We start from the raw sequence: 22,556 nt of genomic DNA, 5'->3' as shown, positions 1-22,556 counted from the left end.
GAAACACAATGCAGTAGTTGGTCTGAGGATAATTATTTATTTTTCACTCATACAGTGCACACTGTAAACAAGAGTGTAGAGTGTCCAACACATGGATGCATGGAAATAAAGATTTAAAAGGAATAAAATAATCATTTATCAATTTGATCATAGTACAGCATGTCATTACGTTGGCTCAGGCGGTGGAAGTCATGTGCGATGACAACTTATAAAGTGCGTGATGTGTTTTCTAAACGGTGAGAATGCCATAGATGGAACCCAGTGAAGTGACGTTAGCTTTAGCCAGGATGAACTGGATAAATAGGAATGCCAGCATGAAAAACAGTGATCCACATCAGAATCAAATGTCCAAAAATCTGGAAGCATTGAATAATTTACTTGGATCCACTACCAATATAAATACGGTACATGGGACAATCCTGATCACTCGTTCACAGGTAGGTATACAAACAGACATGAACATGCACTCGGTTCATCAGCTATTGTGTAAAAGAAAAGAAAACGTTCTCATACATGCATAACTCAAAGTAAGTTTATACTGCAGCCCAAACACGTGAGAAACGTTCCAAGATACATACTGCAGCCGTCACCTCATAGTGAATACACTTTATAAATACATGGGTCGTAGTATCAGGTTGAAGGCACTCATATAGCAAGGATAGGTTTCATGTGTAGCCAAGACAGCTAGTATGTGTGACATTACAAATAAAATACATTGGTTCTTGATGTACTGATCTGAAAAACGCTTGTATATTTTCTGTTGTTTTCAATTTTAAATATTTGTTGGCACATTGAAATACATTACACCTGACCTGGTCTTGCTCGAAAAAGAGATCATTGATCTGAAGTGGCTACCTGGTCAAATAAAGGTTACATAAAATAAAAACATTGTTTGGCATACAGGCTTGTGCCATAGAACTGGCCCCAACTTGGTCCATAATGCACAGCTTAGATACAGCCATCATGGTTTAAAACAAAAACAAAAATCTCCCATTTGTAAATAATTTAAGTCTTGTGAGATAAGACTTGATAAGAATATGAAATACTAATCTAAAACTTAACCCAGACTGGCAGCATACAGCTTGCATTCACAGAGAAGAGAAAAATACACTGCAACAGTAATTGCATAGATTTGGTCAACTATGGAGTGGTGATATGAGAGTGGAGAGAGGGATGGTACGAGGGGAAAAGGAGGTCTAGAGAGAGAAGACGCTGAATGGAGGGAGAGACCTGTACATCTTTATGTGGTGGGATAAACGGCAGAATAAACTATAAATACAAATGTACATGGATAATAACCACCAGATATGCTTGCAACAGTCACTTCACTGATCTGGTATCGCAATACTGCAACAGTACAAAATCCTTTTATCAACAGTGAACCATCAAGCCTAACAGTTACGAATAGAGCTGTGCAATACAAGACCTGCAATGAACACTTTAACACTTGCATCATCCTTAACTAATCAAATAGAATGCAAAGGCAAGCAATAGAGTATTGCTATATAGACTGTTTCATTGGAATTCTGTTGCTAGGGAACCGTTTGAAATCTAGCTTATTTCCTGTCAGTTATTGTATTAGCAAACACTGGAACTGGAAATAAACTAGAGGCCATTTATAATGTTTGTGTTGTCAAGTTGAAATTCCCATAAATATCTTGGCATGTGACAACCATATTCATAATTTTGAGCAGTTGCAGAAAACACTCACAAATATATCATTTATTTTCCTCACCATCCATTTCTCCCCTCCTCCACAGGCCTCCGCTCATCTCCTCCTGCCACCCACTGTCCCTGCATTGTCTTCCATCTCTTTCGTCACTCTAAGGTTTGCTCAGCCCGGCCGCTGCTTGACTGTGTGGGTCGGGCGACACATCCACACAGGCTCTCTGGTGAATCAGACCCCTTCGCCCCTGGCTGCGCCTCCGCTGCCGCGGAGACCTCCTCGGACTGCCAGGCAACTACAACGATACAAAAGTAGAGTAGATTATAGTGTTATCAAGTTAAATACACTGGGACTGTGTCAGGGAGTACTAAATAGGCATATAGTAACTCCAACATAACCAAGTCCAATTACAGAATATTTGTTTTTAATCTGTTTATGGGCAATGGGTGCCTCATATGAATTTTAGAGCTAATAAAACAAAGTACCGTAATCCCTTAAAACCCCTGAACACACTGAAAGTGTTAATTGACGCGGGTCAATTGATGCTCCTATAGCGCACTACTGCAGGCATCAGATACTAAATACCAACAGTACAGAACCAGCAGTATTTTGGGAAAAGGTCACTATTTACAGTATATGTAGGCAGGCACAAGTTTGTATGCTTTACAGGTACCCCCATTAATTTTCCTATGATCCCGAGTTGACTTGGCTTCTGGCTCGTACTTATATCTCATACTTATATTTCAATTAAGATATTTTTGCAGATGCAAATTTCAATGACTGATGAATAAAAAGTTGTTATCCCGTAGTTTTGAGCCCGTCAGTCAGAGGCTGTTGGAATCGTCCTACCTGTCTGTCCTGCACAGCCAGAAGGGAGGGAAATAAGGCAGTACTACAGGAGAAAATTAAGCACTCCAGTCTGTCCAAACTTTCGCCAATTTAACCTCATCATGACATGCAGGAAGAGGCTATATTTTGCTAGCCTATGTGTTTAGAAGAACATTTTCACTCTGTTCAGACAGTCTTGCTCTAGGGTAGATACTAGGTAGCGTTATATTTTACATGCTTTCTATAATTTAAACTGCCGTGAGATGTTTGGGGAGCATATGAGAGTGTGAGACAGGCGGGGATGAGAGTGGCTTCACAGAGAGGGACATACACGTATAGAGTGTGCTTTGGTCGCTGCTGGGTCCTCATTTGATGGTCTAAAATCAAAATAATTTTAGGAGTACGGGCATCAAGGCGGTTTGACACACCTCATAACGCTAAGTAAGTGCTTGTCTGGCCATTTAAAAACAACAGGTGGACTTCAAAGCGCGAGTGTCAGATGCTTCCAGTGTGTTCGGGGTTTAGCATGCTTCATATGCCTCGAGTCCCATTGTCTTTGTAAAAAAAAAAACTGCTAGGATTTAGGAAAAAAGAAGAAGCACAAGATGAAATAAAAGTTGCATGGAAATTCTACTATAAAGTAAGCAGGTTTAGATACCATCCTAGTGAATGGGCACTTACTTCAATAAAATACAATTTCAAGCAGGATATACATAAAAATATGGAGAGTATCACAACACCAACAACAACAAAAGAGTGAAAATACAGTGGGCGTTCATTAAGTCCTCTGTCCGTGTCCACCATGTATTGATAGCCCTGGGCCTTGACAGAGTCTATTTTGACACTTTGAAAAGTGTCTTCTTTGCAAGCACATCTCGTCAAGAGGAAAACATTAGGCAATGTGTGCTTTTCATTGATTTGTTCCCCTTGCAGCTCCCTCCCTGCACTCCCCTCATTTACCTGTTCGCGTGCGTTCTTCTCCTCGTCATCCTGCTCACAAATGGACTGCATGAGAGAGAAGAGGTTCATCCTGCCACTGCGATTAACAGACGCCTAGGGATGAGAGAGAAGGAAAAACAAGTTAGCTACAAGTGCAAACCTTTAAGCTCAGTGGTGTGTGGCCATTCAGCTTATATGGCACCATGCCCCCAAGACCCACATCCTTCTAGCCACTAGCCATCCCTCAAATCCAGACTCTCTATGGCACGGTGGCTCAGTGGTTAGCACTGTTCACACTTGCCTCACAGCAAGGAGGTCCCGGGTTCGAACCCCGGTCCGTCCCAGGTCCTTTCTGTGTGGAGTTTGCATGTTCTCCCTGTGTTTGTGTGGGTTTTCTCCGGGTGCTCCGGTTTCCTCCCACCATTAAAGACATGTATGTTAGGGTTAATACTCCTGTCAGTGCCACTGACCAAGGCAATGGCAAAAGAACTGGAGTTGGTCCCCGGGTGCTGCACTGCGGCTGCCCACTGCTCCTAGTTCTAGGAAGGTTCCTAGTAGAGGATGGGTCAAATGCAGAGGATGAATTTCCCCATGGGGATAAATAAAGGATAACTTCACTTACTATGACCTTCCTATCCCGCTATGGCCCCTATTCCCACTAAACGTCCATGACTGAGTGTCCTGCCTTTGCAATCCCCTGCTCCTGGCGGGGCCAACTGGCCCAGCGCTGAGGGGAAAACAGAGAGTCAAGCATGAAGACAAACAGCTCCAGATCAGTGTCGTGAATTCACTCACCTTGTCAGGTGCCTGTACAGTGATGGTGGGATTGCTAGCTGTTGGTCCTGACGGTGGCACTTCCTGGTTGGTTTCGGACTGGGAGGCGGGTTCCTCAAATACCTTGGTTTATGTGTGTGCATATATATGGAAAGATTGGGGTTGGGGAGTTGGAATTGATGGGGGAAAACAGGTCAATGAAAAAGAAATGTAAACACAATAATTTTCTCATTGTTTCTGGAATAGTCATTTTACCTCCTTGTCTCCCACGGCATCGTCGTCACTCTCACTCTCCTCGTCACTCTCCTCACTCTCTACATAATCTTCAAGTCCCTTGTCAACATTATGCTCCTCCTCCTCTTCTTCAATCTCTCCTTCCTCCTTCCCGTCCTGCTCTAGTGGCATCCCGTCCTGCTCTAGTGGCATCTTCCTTTGGTCTCTCGACTTGCGCCTCCAGAGGGCGCTGTGGCGCTGCTGACTGGAATGAAGAATGAACATACAACAGAGTCCTCACATGACTGCGCGCACACACACACACACACACACATCACATGAAGGCCTAACCCTGTGCCTGACCTTGCGTTGAGGATGCCGCTGTAGGTGTGGAGCTGCTTCATGAAGCCGTCGTTGGGCTTGACGATGGGCCGGCACTCCCGGACGTGGGCCAGGGCGTCGTCCAGCGCCAAGTGCTGCTGCTTCATGATGTAGGCGATCACCGTGGACGCCGAGCGAGACACGCCCATCTTACAGTGCACCAGCACCGCCTGCCCGCTCTTCCTGTGGAACCAACACATCAACACATATTCATTCAAAGGGTTTAGGGATTTCGTATGCCAAGACACGGGCAGGCATTATTGGTTTGGAAGTAGAGTGTGAATGCAACTGGAAAACACAGCTCTCAGGGGCAGTATTTGATCCACGATTTAAATCATATTTAAAGTTTGTAGTCATCATACACATGGCTAAAACTTCAACTGAAACATACCAGAAGACACAGACTGCTCAAAACTGCAAAACCATCTGTCACTGCCAAAGAGCAAATGCACTCTGTCACCTTGGATGGATGGAGACATAAGTAAAAAGGACTACCGGGCAGTGTTGATGAAGCTGTATGTGTCTGTCCAGTGTTGCAGCAGGTCGGTAGCGTCCACATCGTACACTCGGATGTTCGTGTAGGTGAAGGACTCGGGGAAGAAGTTGTCGATCTCCCTTGTCACATTCAGGATGTAGCCCACACTGGAAAATGTACAGCCACAACAGTTTCTAACCAAAACATGTCGGCCATACATAATCTCATTGTTTCCCATTAACACAATACAATGGACAACAGAGGTGGGCATCAATAAAAACACAGTGAACCGTACAAAACTGTGCAGGTGAAAAGACTGACTTGTTTTTCTGCAGCTCTTCGAAGTTGGCTGCATTCCACTCGGAGCCCTGAAACCAGAGAGAGAGAGAGACACTCAGGCAGAAGCAGTAGAAAAGGAAAGCGCGCGCAGCCCCATCTTCCCTATCGCTGTAAACACAGAACTTTCACAAAGGGGAAGTCACGGTCACATGACCACATCTTGGGAACAGCACACTTCCTTCACTTTGCTGAGTAGTACAAGTACAAGCAAGGCCTTAGTGTGGAAACGTTCTTCCCTTACAGCTGCAGGGTCACTCACCAGGAGAAGGTAGTCAAATATCTTGGAGGGTTTGTCCATCTGAGCCATGGTGACCATCATCTCATTGTCGATGTACTCCTTGTAGGGCCTCATGTCAAAACCTATCTTTTCCTCCAGGGCAGCGCGCACCTGCAGTACAGCAGCAAAGGAGTGAGCAGTTAGCACATATTCTCATCCAGACACGCTTTCAACAATTTCTTTCTCATTTTCTTGACCCAATAATTTCCTCGGCCCTCCTTTACAGGTGGCTCTTCTGTCCTTGGTTGTCTTTCTTTTGTCAAACCCTACTTCCTCTATCTGCCTCTGTCTCTCACCATTTTAGACGTGAGGCTCTCGAGGTCTTCAGTCCTCATGATGTCTCTCAGGTGCTCTTTGATCAGCATCTCTTTAGAAACTCTATCGTCCGCCGAGCTGCACGTCCAAGAGAAGATGACATTCTAATACAAGCAAATGAATGTAAATGAAACATGCATACCCTAACCCTAACTAACAAACACACACACACACACACACACACGTACCTCTGTCCGTTGCTGTCCCGCCGCACAGACTCCAGGTCGTCCATGGCCCCCCACTCGTTGATGCAGAAGCGGTCCGACTCGACGTGTCGGTGGTAGTGCTGGGCCCAGTCCAGGCCGCAGCCCGGGATCACCGCTCCCTGGACCGCCCGCTCGCAGCAGCCATGCAACGCCTGCAGCACTGACCTGAGGGGGAGAAAGGACGATGTCATCGTGTACGGCTGAGGATGCTACAAATCTCTGTATGAGGTGAAGGATGCAGGGAGGACAGAGCTGCAACCTGCGGATATAGAGGGAAGGGAAGATCTGGAGTTGTCGTTGAGGGACTTTGGGAAGTGATGCTCTTAATTTCATTAGGACATTGTTGATTTTAGATACATGTCCTGAATAGGGATGCTGTCAGATACAATCTCTAAAAGATCTTACCGAAAGGATGGGGCTATTTGATTTTCCTGGTGGACAATGTTGAGATGGCACAGAAATGATTGGATATGTTATGTGATGTGTGTCTGTCTGTCTGTCTGTCTGTCGTGCATATGTTAACACCTGCGTGTCAAGTATTGGACTCACTCACCACATAGTCTGCATAGAAACGGGTTTGAAAATTCTGGTCTCTTCTGCTGAGGTCACACTAAAACCACTGCGGAGAGAAGACAGAAAGAACAGGTGGACTAATTCAAATCAGAGGAAGGTCACAGAAAAATGAGGAAGTAATATGGACGAGAAGCATGCAAGAACTAAGACGTAGACAGAAAAAGAACAAACTAGATGACACAGTGGAAGTAAGGGACAGTGGGTGTAAAGTCATTCGCAGGGGGAAATGTGAGAAGGAAGAGCAAATGAGATCGACATAAAGACATGACAGAAAATGAGACGAGCACAGTTGGAGGAGGTGGAGCACCAGCCTGCTGATGGTGTGCATGTTGCTGCCACATGGCTGCCTGTTACTGATCAAAGACTCTGGTAGCAGCCAGGCTCAGCATGTGACAGAAGATTAGCTGCTAAAAGCACAGCAGCCACATCATTACTCCCATACTGTTCTTAGACCAGCTTACTCACAGTTCTTCTCCACATCCCCCCCCTCCCTCCCTCCCTCCCTCCCTCCCTCCCTCCCTCTTTACATGTCAAGCATCGAAAGCTGAAGGTGTTCAGACACTAAACGGACCCAAAAACAGTGACTAGCCACAAGCTAAAAACAGACCCAAAACTTTCAGTCAAGCAGCCATAAAATCGTACTAACCGTAACACCCTGAGACAGAATGAAGTCAGCTATACGGTCATTAGAAAGTAGTGGCATTGCAAAAAAAACACATGATCTCTACACGTTGACATAAGGGCCGACTGAGTGATAGGAACAGAGGTCATTCCTGGGGCATGATTCAGCTCCATAAACAGAGACATTACTCATTCATACTGTATGATCTCTGGCCGGGCTCCCAGACAACAGGCTCAGCCAGCAGCATCTGTGCTGCAAATTCACAAAGTCCTCAGTTGCGCCTTAATACACTTTCAATTCATTCCTCACTCCCTTCTTCGCTCTCTTACCCATCTCCGTCCAGGTAGACCTGTGTGTCGCTCCATATCGGCAGAACCAGGCCGATGGTGCACTGATCACTGCAAACAAGAGAGGAAAGAGACGGAGACAGACACAAGAGGAGGGTTGAAGTCCAATTGATCAGATGTTGTCAAATTTAATCAGCAAATAGTCACACATAGAGTTTCCGTGGAGGAACCCATTCGATTTTGGAGCGGCTCCAGATCCGACTCACGAACAAGCAATTGACGTTGGTGGAGGTTTGCGTTCTCAGAGTGCCCTTCCAGTATTCTAATTCCAAATCAAATGTATTGATTTCGGATCAGGTTTGGGCTTCAAATACAGTTGGGCTTAGTTTTGGGTCGGGCCTGAATGTCATGAGCTCGCCTCAGGTTGGGCTTGGGCTTCATTCCCAGGCCTGTGCAGAGCTTTTGTCCCGACTGGTAATTTTCACCGGACATTAGGACCGGACAGATTTAAACATGTCAGACTTGATTCAACAGATTTTCCCTGGTAAAAACAAAAAACAAACAGTAATTACCGGATAACGGAAACTACGGAAACTTGATTACAAACACACCTGTCGGAGTTGGGGAAGTCCATGCCTAGCAGGATGCTCTCCTGTTTGTTGCCGAGGGTGGCGACCACAATCAGATACCTGACTCTGACGGGGCTGACTGAGTCCAGCTGCACAGCCTGTGCAGGACCAGAGAGAGGCAGAGGAGGGGAAATGAGAGGATGAGGAAGTCATTCGAGCAACAGAGAAGGTCCGCACACTGTAGCTCCCATGAAACAAACCCGATGTGAGGTTTCGAGCTAATGATCGTCTTCTTCAGACAAAAAATAATAATAATAATAATATGTTTTTGGTCCGAGTAAACCGTTATATGGCCTCTCCTGATTCTAAATATACTGTAGCTGAATTGCTTGGCTTCACCAAGTAAAACTATAACTAAACTTTTTAAGCATTTTACGAAATGTGGAAAAATGAATGGCGGAAGAATCCCTTGGTGCGTATGCCGAACCCAGAAGAGGGCATGGCTTTGGCACTCTATACATATCCTACATCATGTTGGGATTTGCTCTGAAGTGTGAAAATGTGACAATACTGCTTATTTGCTGAAACCACTGACTGAACCTGGCTGAACAGACACAGTCCACTTACGTTACGTATCTCTGTAGAACTTTGACTTGGCCTTCTCGGCAAAAGCTCACGAGGAAAGTCACTGACTATATTTAGACCTGCAGAGTAATATGTTGACATGGAATTTCAATACCCAGTGATTGAGTACCCTTGTTGCCATAAACAAACCATTTAACAGAATATTCCTGTTCACCTGAGGGAACCCGGCCACAGAACAGTCTGCCATAAAAAAAAACGTATGAAAAAGATACTACGCTCTCTGAATAAGCAGTAAGTTAATTCTAATATAGGGGAAAGAATAATACAAATAGTAATAGCAAGAGCCAACATGTTTTTTGTGCCAATACTGCTTTGCACAGATGCTGAAAACCTAAAGTGGAAGGAGTAAGATGTTTTACGTGCCACAGAAATATGGAGTAACCAGGTTTCTCATAATCCAAGTATGATCTTAACCGGGTTATTGTAACAAACAGAGTTACAATGTTTTCAAACCAGGTCACATCTGAGTAACCGAGTTAAGAGCTGAATTCTCAGTGGATGTAAACGCAGCCACAGACAGCTAGGCAAGCGAGAGAAAAAACTATACACCTTCAATCTCTCTTCTAAATGGACTTTTACCGATGTGACTTGTGACACGCATGAAGATATGACGCCTCACCAGTTTGATGGTGTCCTCTGGTCTGAGCAGGGTCACCATGGCATGCAGCTGTCTGTGTCGTGTGCCTGAAGCTCCGCCCTCCTGCTTCAGGGGCTCGCCGTGAGTGGGTGAATTCTCCTCATCAGGCCCCTCCCTCTCATCCTCCTCCAGCAGAAGGGCCGCCCCCTTGACCAGGGCAAAGCTCTCCCTAGAGCGAAAGAAAGATCAGTTACCTTCTAACTTTGGCAATCATTTGATCGGGCCTGAAATTAGATCATTCAGAAACTACAATGGTGAAAATCTACCTTTTCTGAAGTCTCCCTCTTGTTGGGATGCCTTCATCCTTTAAAAACAAAAGGATCAAAATATAGCATAATCAACAATCCACCGGTCACAAAAATGGCTGTGTGATATACTTGAAGCTACTGGACTACTCCAAAAGTCTGATGATTCTGTGTCTCTATATTCCAGTAGATATTTCTGACTTTTCTGTTGTGTGGGCTGTTATAAGTGTGTGAATGAAAGACGGAAAAAAGTGTTCAATAACTTCTGGGTTGAAATGCACTGCAACAAAGATATTGTGGTGTAAATACTCCTCAATCAACTTACGCCTGGAATAGCGTTGGATTGTCAGAATCCCGCGTCGGGCATTAAACTCACCTTATTCCTGCATTCTGAAGGTTTCAGGAGGATCACATGAGACAAACTTAACATATTGAAATCCTAGTTGCATCAAAAAGTTAGAGGTCATTAGTTTAAAACACAAAGTTTGATGAAAAGCGGCTAGTTGTCTAGAACCAAACACTAGAACCAAACCCAACACATGCGCACCGGCGGTCTTGTTTAATCTTCATGGGGCCTTTTAAGGTGCCGCCACAGCCCACAACCATAGAAGAAGAAATAAGAATGCCAGTGCACATGCCAACGAACCGGTTTTCATCCAACTTTGTGCTCTAAAACAATAACCACTAACTTTTTGACGATTCCAATACGTTAAGTTTGTTTCATCTGGTCCTACGGAAACCTTCAGAATGCAGAAATAAGTTGAATGCCCGACACATTGGATTCTGGCAGGGTTTTTATACAGTAAGGAAAGAGGACGCTATCCCAGCGAGCCGTCAGGCGTAAGCTGATTGAATTGCGTCTGAGGGATCGTGCTGTAACAACGATATGTGCTGTAACAAAGATAAGCAGCGGTGGAAGACCCAGAGGAGAGAGAACAACAGAGGGGTGAGTAAGCAGAGAGGGAGACACTGAGGAGGAAGGATCAAACAAAGAGACTGACAGATTAATTACACAATCTGAAGAGAGGGAAAGCGGTTGGGTTGAGAGAGAGAGAGAGAGAGAGAGAGAGAGAGAGAGAGAAGCTGCAGTAACAAGGGTTTAAGGAGGAAGAAACTTGAGACAGTAGCATTACCTGTTACGCAACTGACATGTCCAGACAGTCAAGAAAAAAACAAGGGGGGGAAAATAAAGAAAGAGGAGAAGTGGGCCGGGGACAGGAGGGAAACTATGAGGGTTTGAAAGGAGAGAGAAAAGGAGAGAAATGAGTTAACAGGATTACGATTCAATGACAAAATATGCAAAAGGAGGAGACTCGAGTTGGACCCACAGTCGGGTCATTTGGGGTTTAGGTGGAGATGGAAAAGAGACAATGTCACCTGGGGTTTGTCAGGAAAGGCTAACGCGGTACCAGCCAGCCTTGGTCGTAAAACAAAGTTAACACGTTATTATGATGGGATTTACTGAAAGAGTGAAAGAATGCAAGGAGAGGAGACAAACAGATGAGTCGATGAGGTGCGATGCGTGTATATGTACTGATTAACTGTGTTAAACAGACAGAGGTAGAGATTAAATCCCTCTGACTCTGCCTCCACTCGTGAATATGAATGGCAAATCAACTTGATGAAGCCTTATCTGCGGCACGTTTGCCCTGCAGCTAGTTCGACGTCGTCACAGCCTATCAATACACACTCAGCCTTGGTGGCAGATGCAAAGCAGCTTCATTATCACACAGGCACAAATGTAGATGTCTGATTTGGCTACGTTCACACAGTCATCCTTAGTGCTTGAATCTAATCTTTTCCCCCCTAAGTGACTCATGTCAGTCTTTTCCATGACTGTGTGAACAGTACAAGTCACATTGAAAGTGACTTTTTTAAAGACGACCTGGGCTACTTTCAAATGTGGAAAAACATCAGATTTGAATCTGATGTTTTGGAATGTGACTCCGGTGTGAACAGACATCTGGCCCATATCTGACTTAATGCTTCAATGTGACTTTTACGTCATTCCAGAGCGATATTCGTCACTATTCTGCGCTGGCGGGAGGAGGGAGGACCAAGCGGGCAAATTGTGATTACAAACATGGAGGACAGCTGTGAGGGAGTTAATCAGTGGAGGGACAGTGAGGTTTTAGACCTTATATGTATTAGCAAGAAGTAGCAGCTATTGCTCCACAGAATGCCATCATTAAAATGTTGGCTCTCCTTCTCCTCCTCCTCGCTATCATCTGCTCCTGTATTCGCTGGCTTCCACTGCACAATAACTTGTAAATTAAACCGTAAACAACATCGTCAGCTACCCCCATGTTTACTGCTGTCTTCTTCCGGGTTTACGTAGAACAGCAGTGTGCTACGTGTGACATTATTGTTGTTCTTCTGCGCATGCGGGTCACTTCAGGTCCGCGACCTGTTCACACCAGAGTCTGATATGGGCCACTTTTAAAAAGTCTGTCTGTGTGAACAGCCACACACAAAAACCAGATGTGAGCAACAAGTCAGATTCAAGCACTAAGGATGGCTGTGTGACCGTAGCCAAAGAAGCCTGGGGGAAAGATTGCTCTTTGGCTAGAGTGTGAACACAAACAGTTCATTACTTACAGGCCTAGTCTGTGCTGTGTATCAAATCACTCTATGCGGGTCATATGATGTGAAGTGATTGTGCTGCTATGTACTGTACAACATGGTAAACAACCTCAGATACCAAGCGAGATGACTCGCTTGTTATTTGCACTAAGGGTAAGGGACTCACTGGAGTGGCTGTGATGGTTGGAGTCCTACGCAGGGTCAACAGAGCCATGGCCCAGTACAGCTCTCTCTCTCTCTCTGACCTGCTGCTGCTGGCAGGCTCTGCTGCTGCTGGCAGGCTCTGACAGGCACAACAGGTTCCTCCACCTCAAAGTGTGCCGTGGGCGTGTCGGCGGCTACTGACTGCTCTTCTTCTGAAATGACAAGACAGACATCTGCTGAGCTGGTTGCATTTGTTATATCCAATATATTTAATGGTCCGGTCTGGGCGAAGGGTCTGAGGACCTCCCAGGGGGGCTTTAGGGTGCTCTAGGGGTCTCAAAGCAAAAGAAGGAATACTTTCATTTCATGGTTATTTCACTCACTGGTCACTGGAGGTTAGCACAGAGAGGAATGACTGACACAAATAGACCATGGTTCTCAGTCCTGGCCCTCAGGGGCCAGTCCTGGTTTGCTTATCCCACCACTTTGTTAACTGCATTCCTACCAGGTGTCACTATCTGATTAGAGGCTGGGATCAAACCAAAAAGTTTGGGCCCCGAGGACCAGGATTGTGAACCAATACTAGACAACGCTGCACTAACGCTAAGTCTAATATATATCCAACTACAATACATATTCTCAGATGGTGTTCATTAGGACAAAGAAGACTTAACTATCAAGGTCTGTGGCGTTAAAAAAAAACGATTTTCCTATATAATTTATAGAATAGTGAATACCTGGATTATTATGACAGGGGTTCGACAACACGATACATCCATAAAATGTCAACCACAACGTCCCTATGACATGTCCTGACAGTGACACTGTTTAATCATGGGGCGAAAAGTGCAAACAGGCGAGTAATAGTAATATTGAGTTCTGACTCTTTGGCAGACGACGAACTAGAAAGAGACAGCTGGGTCGTTGCTGCAACAACAAACCACAAGAAGCTATCTAACGTTACTAGCCTGTTAGCCCAGGCTAGCGTAGCTCACGATAACACCAGCAGCGGCAAAGCTCTCCCGTCCAGGAAAATGGAATATATCGAAATCCAATATATGGGGTGAAGCCATTTTTCTCACCTTGTGCAGACTGTCTTCCCAGTCGTATTTCCTGTTTAGTGCTTATTTGTTGCTCCTCGATAATCTTTGGTATCCCGCTCTCTGTTGCTTTCTATGGAGAGGGCTTCACGGTTTACATTACTGCACAGTGAAGACACTTTACTACTCTAAACACACGGAACCTGAGAAGAAAATAGGAGGAGACACATCAGTGGTCTGGAGAGGACACATGCGCAGTGTGCCACGCCACCGTATACAAACGGCACTTCTGTGATTTGGTGACTTTTTCATTTCGGTTGGCGCACTGATATGATGACGTTGTGGCTAAATAAACGTTATGCAGTCACACACATTTGTGTTTATCCGTAGGCTGAATGAGAGCGAAAGCTATTAATAGTAATAGTAATTAAAGTGTTTACTAGCCAGCCACCCATGACGACGTTGTCTTCTCCTGCTTTTAAATCTTCCTCGCTCAGACCCAGGAAGTAAACAAACATGCCCTTACAAGGAGGGGATGCTTCCTGAAGATAAGATAAGAATATCGGTTGATAAACCAAGGAAAAGTAACTTACAACAATAAGTTGAGAGGCATCTGAAACAAAATCTTTGGGTGAATGAAATGAATGCTCACAGATGTGTTTAGGCAAATGTTCTGTTCACTTGAGCCAGCCATTCAACACAAACTGACAAACTTCGAAATTTCCCATCATATTTTTCTCATCCTAAAAAAATGCTTGAAGAAATTCTGCATTATGAGAAATAACATTTCACCAATCTTCTTTTCCAAGATAATCCATCCAACTGACAGGTGTGTGGCACAGTGTGCCACTATGCCACCCGAAAATGTGCAGTTTTATCTTGATGATTTGGATGACTTGACTTTTTGGGCACTGAATGGCTCTACATGACTAGGGCTACTATATTCATTTTTTTGAAGACCAGTCAGTATCTGGTGATAAAACTGCCCATTTTAGAATGGTCTTTTATCGAGGCCAGCCCAAGGCAGATCAGCATCTCGATATCTTGATATCTATCTTGTTATCTTAAGTGTTCAGCACATTTGTGAAGACACTCCGAGAGAAATAAGACTTTTGTGTGCAGAGAAAAAGTCTGCTTTTGAAAAATGGGAGCCTAGGAAATATTCGCAGCATCACCAGTTGGGGGCGATGTTGTCGTTTTTAAAAGAGATGCGGCTTTGCAAGTAATGGTGGCACGGGGATACACTGGATGCTAAACCAGACCGATTCCATGCGTGCAATAAGTCAACTGGATTGATTATCATGGTAGCAGTAGTTCGTATTTTATAATTTGTCTGAATTGCGGAATGCAGCTGTGCAGACGTCGGACATTTTTTTTCCAGACAAAGGGGCTTCAAACCGTACTGCAACGGCCCGCCTATTGTAGTCCAGTGCATCTCCCCGGGTAAAAGGATACGCCTGGAGGTAATGCTAATGTGGGATGCTGTCAGAGGTCGATGAAATGGATGCAGTTTTCAGCTGATGAGAAGAGAGTGGGCGTGGAGAATGACACATAATGTCCTCAACCTGTTTCAATCTGAGCATCTTCTGCACCTTTATTGGTTTATTTAACTGCCAGCAGCACACATAATGGAAAGCATAAATATCTAAACAAAACAAAAAACACCCAGCTATCATGGACTTCCCAGGTCATTTCCAGCACATTTTTCAGCAGCTGAACCACCAGCGTCTCCATGCCCAGCTGTGTGACTGTGTGGTGCTGGTAGGGGGCCAGAGCTTCCAGGCCCACCGCTCCATCTTAGCAGCCTGCAGCTCTCACTTCCGGGCCCTCCTATGCTCCTCGGAGGGTGACGAGTGCGGGAGACCGGGAGCGGACAGAGGCGCAGGAGGCCCCAGTGTTATGGAGCTGGACCCAGAGGTGGTGACCCCCGAGGCCTTCTCTACCCTGCTGGACATGGTCTACACCTCCAGCCTCTCCCTGGGGGCCTCCAATGTGATGGACGTTCTGCTGGCCGCCTCGCACCTGCACCTCAACGCCGTGGTCAAGGCCTGCAAGCTCCACCTGTCCAAACGCAACTTCCCCGCCTCTGCCCCGGAAGGCTGGAGGTCGGTACAGCAGCAACAGCAGCCTGTGTCTTACCAGCTCGCTACCATGGCTCCTCCTGGAGCAATTTCAATTGAGCTCAGGCTGGTCACCTCTGCCGTGGGAGAAGAGCTCTATGAGGGGGAGGCGGGGATGGAGGTCAGCCAGTCTGGTGGGGTTGAAGGTGGAGGGGTCAAGCGTAGGTCTTCCCTACATGAGGACAGGCAGGGCAGTAGGAAGAGGACTTGCAGGCTGCCCAGGGAAAACCTCAGGGAACGATCCCCTACTGTGACCAGGAGCACCATCAACGGAGAGGCGGGAGGAGAGCTGTCCTCCCCGGACGGCCTGCAGGAGAGCAGAGGCGAGGAGGTCGAGGAGAAATACGAGGCGACCAAGGGCGAGTCGGAGGAGATCCAGCTGCCGAGCCAGTCAGACAGCGGCGTAGAAGGCACGGGCGTGTGGGAGGACGGTGATGGGGAGACTGTGGTGAAAGTGAAGGTGGGAGATGAAGGAGAGGAGGAGGGAGAGGAGCAGAAGATGGCAGTTATTGAGGTAAAAAAGGAAAACCTGTGCTTGTCATCTCTAGACTTGGACACTGTGCCCAACAACCCTCCATCTCTAGTAGACGACTGTAGGGACCATTCGGACGCACTGGTGGGTGACGAGAAAATGGTGTCAGCCAGCCCGACAGAGGGTGACGTCGGGTCTTTAGAACCCCCGCTGTGCAGCAATCTTCAAACAGCCGCAGAGAGAGAGGGCGGAGATGCCGGGGAGGAGTCGATTGACGGCGAAGGCCTCGACAGCCTGTCGGAGCTGGCCTTTTCCTGCTTCCTCAACCCGGCTGATGACAGTGTCATGGGGGAACTAGAGGCGGAGGACAGCCTAGCTAGTCTCACTGCTGCTGCCGCCGCCAGTGAAGCTGCTGGAGATGCAGGCGAGCCATCTCAAACCTCTGAAGAAGCAAACGCCTCGCCGTCCTCTGATTGTTCCTCCTCCCTCGTTTTTCCAGTCGCTCCCGTCCCCTTTCAGCCGCTCCTCCCGACTCAGGGCCACGGTTTCAGCGACACTCTCATCCTCCAGCCCACCCAGAGCTCTCTGGCGGGATTCCTGAGTGGCATCAGGCCTGCAGGCCTCAGTCTGCAAGCCTCCCTGGTCCAGCCATCCAGCAGAGGGTGCGGCAGCGGCGGCTTGGGGGCCCCAGCTTTCCGACGCATCGCCCCAAAAGCGCTGCCCACATCAGAAGCCTGCGCAGATCCAGACGCATCTTCTTCCTCTGGACCAGCGGGGGATGCGCCCGATCGGCTGCCCCTTACTAGAGCTTCGGAGGATGTTCTATCCAAGTGTAAGAAGGCTGCAGCCGAGGACCACGTGCTGTTAGTGGAGGGAGAGAAGAAATATGCCTGCAAGATCTGCTGTAAGACCTTCATGAACCTGACAGACTGTAAGAAGCATATTCGTGTGCACACAGGGGAGAAGCCCTATCCCTGTCCCAAGTGTGGCAAACGCTTCAGCCAGTCCTCCCATCTGTATAAACACTCGAAGAACACCTGCCTGCACTGGAAAGGCGATCAACAACCTTTCACAGACACCCTGCTCTGAACTCTACCTATTGGAAGCTTGTCCAGTTGACAGGAGACAGGATTGTTTAGGCTGGAAAAAGAAACTCTGTCAACATGACTAACGTTATTTATTACCCTATTGATTCTTGATTATACAAATGATTATTCAATCAAAGCGGATATGTAGTCTGAAGTCATTTTTTAATATTCTCAACCATGACGATTTATGATGACCGTTACATGAAATGAAACATGTTATCATAGATCAAATGTAGCCACGATGACATGAATGCACTGAACATGTTCTCTGAGAGAATAATCTTGTTTACAATATTCCTACTTGAAGAGTGATAAACAAATAAATTACGTACTGGAGAATTTCTGCTGTATTTAATTCTTCCATTTTTACTTGGGCATCAACAATTGATCAGATAAGCACATAAAATCTTTGCATTTCAAAAATCTATTTTTCTCAATCAGAAATCTAATTTTACACCAAACTGGAGTGATTATTTATAACAGTAATACTAGACATAGAGCATTAACATCAGTATACAGTTGAGTACAGATGAAGAGAGAATTATGTAATGAATCTTTCTACAGTTGGAATGAGAGGAGAACCAACAAGCAATTCCATTTTATAGGAAACATACAAAAAAGTAATACGGTTTTTGCAATTCAACTACACAGTAGACTGAACATATTTAGTGTGTTTTTTTTTAAACTATGGTTATGGATGCTACTAGTTTATTAGGCTCTCTTCCAAGAGCTTAAATACTTAAATGTATTGAGTATTCAAGGAATGAGATAGGTTTGCACTGTAATTTGCTACCTCAAAAATATAAGTTGTGTATTAAATTAATTATTAACTATAAAGGGATGAAAGGAATATATCAAATTAAAATTCCAGTCTCTGATCTACAGTACATTTGTATTATCAGCTGTCTTCATGCTCAAAGCATATTTTCTTTCATCCTTTCACCACTACGATTTCTGAAAAGAGGCCATCACTACACTATGTAGTAGCTACAATAGGCTTTGTTACTTGGGCTTCATGTAGTATCCAGAGGAGGCAGCAGGTGGCTCTCTAGGAGGTGAGTTCACTGGGCATGTCTGTGCCCTGTAAGCCAGCTAGCAGGTTTCGGGCCGACAGGTCTGCCATGATGCCTCTTGTGGAGTAGGTGGCACTGCCGATGTGTGGCAAAACCACTGCATGAGACAAGAGACAAAAAACAGTAAAAGAACATTTTGTGTCAAATCAGGAAGAAGACATATTGTACTCTGCAAAGCAGAAAAAAAGACTTCAGAAACATAGCAAAAAAAATGCATATTCTGTCTACTCACCACAGTTTTTGAGTGTTAGAAGGGGGTGGTTTGTTGGAAGAGGCTCAGGTGTTGTGACATCAAGTCCAGCTGCAGCTATCTGACCACTGCTCAAAGCCTGGTACAGATCCTCCTGGTTCACCACATTCCCCCTAAAACACAGACAAACGTCAATATGCCAGTATGTCTCCAAGAGTTGATTTGTCTTAGCCCTGTTATATTTTGCTGTCGAAGCACAGCCTTAAGATGTACAGCAGTTCTGTCCAATCATGTGCCATCAAGCATGTGTATTACTGTTCAGGTTTTCATTCAAACCCAGCACTACACCAGATGATTTAATTGATTACCGTATCTTCAACCAGAGAGGAACTAATCGGTAAACGCAGCTGCTGTAGTGTTTGGTTAGAATGAAAGCCTGCACACACATGGCTTTCCAAAGCACATGAATGGAGATTGTTGCTGAAAATAATACTATAATAATGGAAACACTGCTCTGCATGGGCCTTTTTCACAGCATCCATTTTGTGTCTAAAAGGCAGGGTAAACACAAGTGTAACCAAAACATTAATGAGGACCCCAGCGCTGTCTGGAACACCTAAATGGATTGGAAGTTGGAAACCCTCATTCATGTTTTGGTTGCACCTGTGTCTACCCTGCCTTTTAGACACAAAATGGCTGCTGTGAAAAAGGTCAATGGCATTGGAAGGCTACCTGCTGGAGTTGATGAAGACAGCGGTGTTCTTCATCTTGCTGAAGAAGGCCTGGTCACACAGCCCCTGGGTCTGCGGTGTGAGGGAGCAGGAAACGACCACAAAGTCGCTCTGCGACAGCAGCGTGTCGAGAGGAACTGTTACACAGCAGGGCCAGAGCGGAGAGGGGCTGAGTCAATCAAAGTCAGTCAAAAGTCAAAATGAGCAAACCTACTGAACCTCACTGACTTCCACACTGTCTGTCCTGCTATCTCACTCACAGACACACTGTCTGTCCTGCTATCTCACTCACAGACACACTGTCTGTCCTGCTATCTCACTCACAGACACTGTCTGGCCTGCTATCTCACTCACAGACACACTGTCTGTCCTGCTATCTCACTCACAGACACTGTCCTGCCTTGCCATCTCACTCACAGACACACTGCCCACATCATGTCCCCACTCCCTTTCATCCCCTCAAGTCTCTTTATCCTTACCAAACTCTGCGTCCACCTCAGCAGCATGGGGCTTGGCTGTTCTCCCAGAGTACAGCAGCCTCTTCACTCCAAACGGCTTCAGCCTCCTGGCAATAGCCAGACCTGACGGAGCAGCAGTTTTTCAGTTGACCAACAAATACGTTGGCAGGGAGATCTCAGGGTACAGTGTGTGAATGAAGCGATATCAGCAAACCCTACCTATGCGTCCCAGTCCAATGACTCCTACTGTGCTGCCAGAAAGACCATAACCACACAACCAGAGCGGCTTCCATGTACTCCAGCCCCCACTGAAGAGAGAGAGAGACAGAGAGACTGAGAGAGATGATCTCTACAGGGACATGGTGTGAGGGGGTGACCGCTGCTGTCATCTCAAAACAAATATCAGATAGGATTGTTTGTACTGCTGGTTAAAAGACAACAGAAGCATCATCAAAGTAGAGTCTGATGAGTGTAAATGTGTCACTGACTTCTTGACCTCCTCCACTCCCTCTGGTATTCTCCGTGCAGTAGCCAGGAGCAGAGCCACCGTCAGCTCTGCCGTCGCATCGGTCAGCACGTCAGGAGTGTACCCAACACGTATGCCGCTGTCGGAGACAACAGTAGAAGTATGGTTTACAAGCCACCAGACACGTACTTTTACCAGTGGAAGGTCAATGTATGTAACTCACCGTTTTTTTATCTCATCGAGAGCCAGGTGGTCAAATCCCACAGACAGGGTGCTGATCACCTTCAGGTTGGGCCCTGATGTATTCGGACAAGAGACAAATCAGCCGGTTAGAGCCGATGGCACAGTTCTGCACACAGTCCAGATCAGACCTCCTCCAGCAGGCCTACCTGCAGCGTCCAGCACCTCTGTGTCGATCTTGTCCGACAGCAGACACAGCAGCCCGTGCGCTCCCTGCACGCCCTTCAGAAGCTCACTCCTCGGCACCGGCTCATCTGAATCCCACAGAGACACCTCGCATCTGTTTGCATGGGGCGAGAGGAAGAGACCAGGAGTGCACGAGGCAACCTAATGTCAGTTTACTCTGCAAAAGCAAATATTACAAGGATCCTCTGTTGTCTCCTTGTGATATAGGCTGCATGATGACTGAGTGCTATCATGTTTATATATCTGGTAGGCTATAACTTGGCTATAACTAATAATAATTATTAAATAATTATTAAAACTATAATAATTATAACTATAACATTGAGTGTGACCTGAGAAAAGGTCAGAGGCTGACACACACTGACTGGCAAGTGCACTGTAACATGAAACCTACTCTAATGGCCAACTCTCTCTGGAAGTCTTTGCCAGCCAACCTCAAAATTGAAGGAACCCACTGCACGACGACCCAGTCGATATGCATGGCAGGTAGGCTACAAACCCTGCTAAATGCTAGCTTTCCAATGGCTATAGTTATCTTGCTATATTTAAAGTGAGAATTGAAAATAAATAAACGGCATAATTACAGTCCAGCCTGCGACAGGATCTTCATCCCCTCTTGTGGGATGCGTCTGGTGATGAAAACCTTCATGAGTTTCTGAACAGCTTGCATCCCACTTTGAAGAAAAGTTCACACACCGCTCACACAGACTGTGAACTGCTGTCTGTCTGATTGTACGTTTAAAAACTATGTTCCGCCTCCTTCAGATACGGAAGTATCTGACTTTTGAACAGTGCGCCTGCGTGGAGTTGTCATTTGACAGTCCACCACATGACAGTAACCTCATGCTGCCAGATGAGGGCAGTATTGTATCGTCGCATGATCTCGCGAGAGAATCCAGCTGGCTGGTTTGCAACCACTGCAAAGTTAACACAATGCGATGCGGTCGTGTCTCTCTCTCTCTCTCTCTCTCTCTCTCTCTCTCTCTCTCTCTCTCTCTCTCTCTCTCTCTCTCTCTCTCTCTCTCTCTCTCTCTCTCTCTCTCTCTCTCTCTCTCTCTCTCTCTCTCTCTCTCTCTCTCTCTCTCTCTCTCGCTCGCTCGCTCGCTCTCTCTCTCTCTCTCTCTCTCTCTCTCTCTCAATTCTATTCTATTCAAAGGGCTTTATTGGCCTGATAAGGTGCACCTTATATTGCCAAAGCATACATTAGCAACACTTAGCAATTAGGCTACATAAATCATAAATCACAAAATCTGAAGATATTCAAAGAGGAAGAGAAAAGATATAGGCCTAGTTGGCTAGTTAGTTCACTATGATAATACGAATGCACACCAAACAAACAAAAGCCTAGTAGCCTAATGGTGAGGATCGCCTATCAAGTGTTCAATTTGAATGCAAATCAGTTATCGATTAGCCTACTGTATAATTTCTGCGGTGGAAATGCGCACACCTCGCAGTTAGGGACTGTAGTGTAGGCTAGAGCAAGACAGCCAGGTGCATCATACGGGGCGGGCCAGTCTTTGAAACACACGCCAGCGATCAAGGCGGCCTCACCATCACAACACAGACCAATCATAATAGATACAATACGCGTGCCGCGCATGCCATGCTGCAGCACGTTCTCTCTCTCAGAATGTCTGTGTGTGTGTGTGTGTGTGTGTGTGTGTGTGTGTGTGTGTGTGTGTGTGTGTGTGTGTGTGTGTGTGTGTGTGTGTGTGTGTGTGTGTGTGTGTGTGTGTGTGTGTGTGTGTGTGTGTGTGTGTGTGTGTGTGTGTGT

General features: G+C 46.0%; 3 protein-coding genes across 3 annotated transcripts; 1 reads left to right on the top strand and 2 right to left on the bottom strand.

Moving 5' to 3' along the window:
* Positions 1-28: 28 nt before the first annotated feature.
* LOC310790708 (protein phosphatase Slingshot homolog 3) lies at positions 29-13,928 on the bottom strand. Its single transcript, XM_083652445.1, has 17 exons — positions 13,801-13,928; positions 12,741-12,930; positions 10,013-10,050; positions 9,729-9,915; positions 8,507-8,622; positions 7,938-8,006; positions 6,967-7,032; positions 6,396-6,578; positions 6,189-6,285; positions 5,875-6,003; positions 5,598-5,644; positions 5,297-5,443; positions 4,784-4,984; positions 4,463-4,685; positions 4,229-4,330; positions 3,455-3,547; positions 29-1,961 (listed from the first exon to the last, which is right to left on the bottom strand). The coding sequence occupies exons 2-17, from the start codon at positions 12,786-12,788 to the stop codon at positions 1,824-1,826; spliced, it is 1,884 nt and encodes a 627-aa protein (XP_083508571.1). The 5' UTR covers positions 12,789-12,930; positions 13,801-13,928; the 3' UTR covers positions 29-1,823.
* A 1,504-nt stretch (positions 13,929-15,432) lies between these two features.
* Positions 15,433-17,439, top strand: LOC310790078 (zinc finger and BTB domain-containing protein 5-like; the record flags this gene model as incomplete). Its single annotated transcript, XM_083651771.1, has 1 exon — positions 15,433-17,439. The coding sequence occupies one exon, from the start codon at positions 15,433-15,435 to the stop codon at positions 17,437-17,439; it is 2,007 nt and encodes a 668-aa protein (XP_083507897.1).
* A 335-nt stretch (positions 17,440-17,774) lies between these two features.
* grhpra (glyoxylate reductase/hydroxypyruvate reductase a) lies at positions 17,775-21,496 on the bottom strand. Its single transcript, XM_083652075.1, has 9 exons — positions 21,367-21,496; positions 20,746-20,876; positions 20,580-20,652; positions 20,379-20,495; positions 20,110-20,198; positions 19,912-20,013; positions 19,434-19,569; positions 18,744-18,874; positions 17,775-18,608 (listed from the first exon to the last, which is right to left on the bottom strand). The coding sequence occupies exons 1-9, from the start codon at positions 21,450-21,452 to the stop codon at positions 18,487-18,489; spliced, it is 987 nt and encodes a 328-aa protein (XP_083508201.1). The 5' UTR covers positions 21,453-21,496; the 3' UTR covers positions 17,775-18,486.
* Positions 21,497-22,556: the final 1,060 nt, after the last annotated feature.

Source organism: Poromitra crassiceps, assembly GCF_964638095.1.
Source record: "Poromitra crassiceps genome assembly, chromosome: 15".
Classification (NCBI taxonomy): Eukaryota; Metazoa; Chordata; class Actinopteri; order Beryciformes; family Melamphaidae; genus Poromitra; species Poromitra crassiceps.
This window is presented reverse-complemented; position numbering and strand designations above follow the sequence as displayed.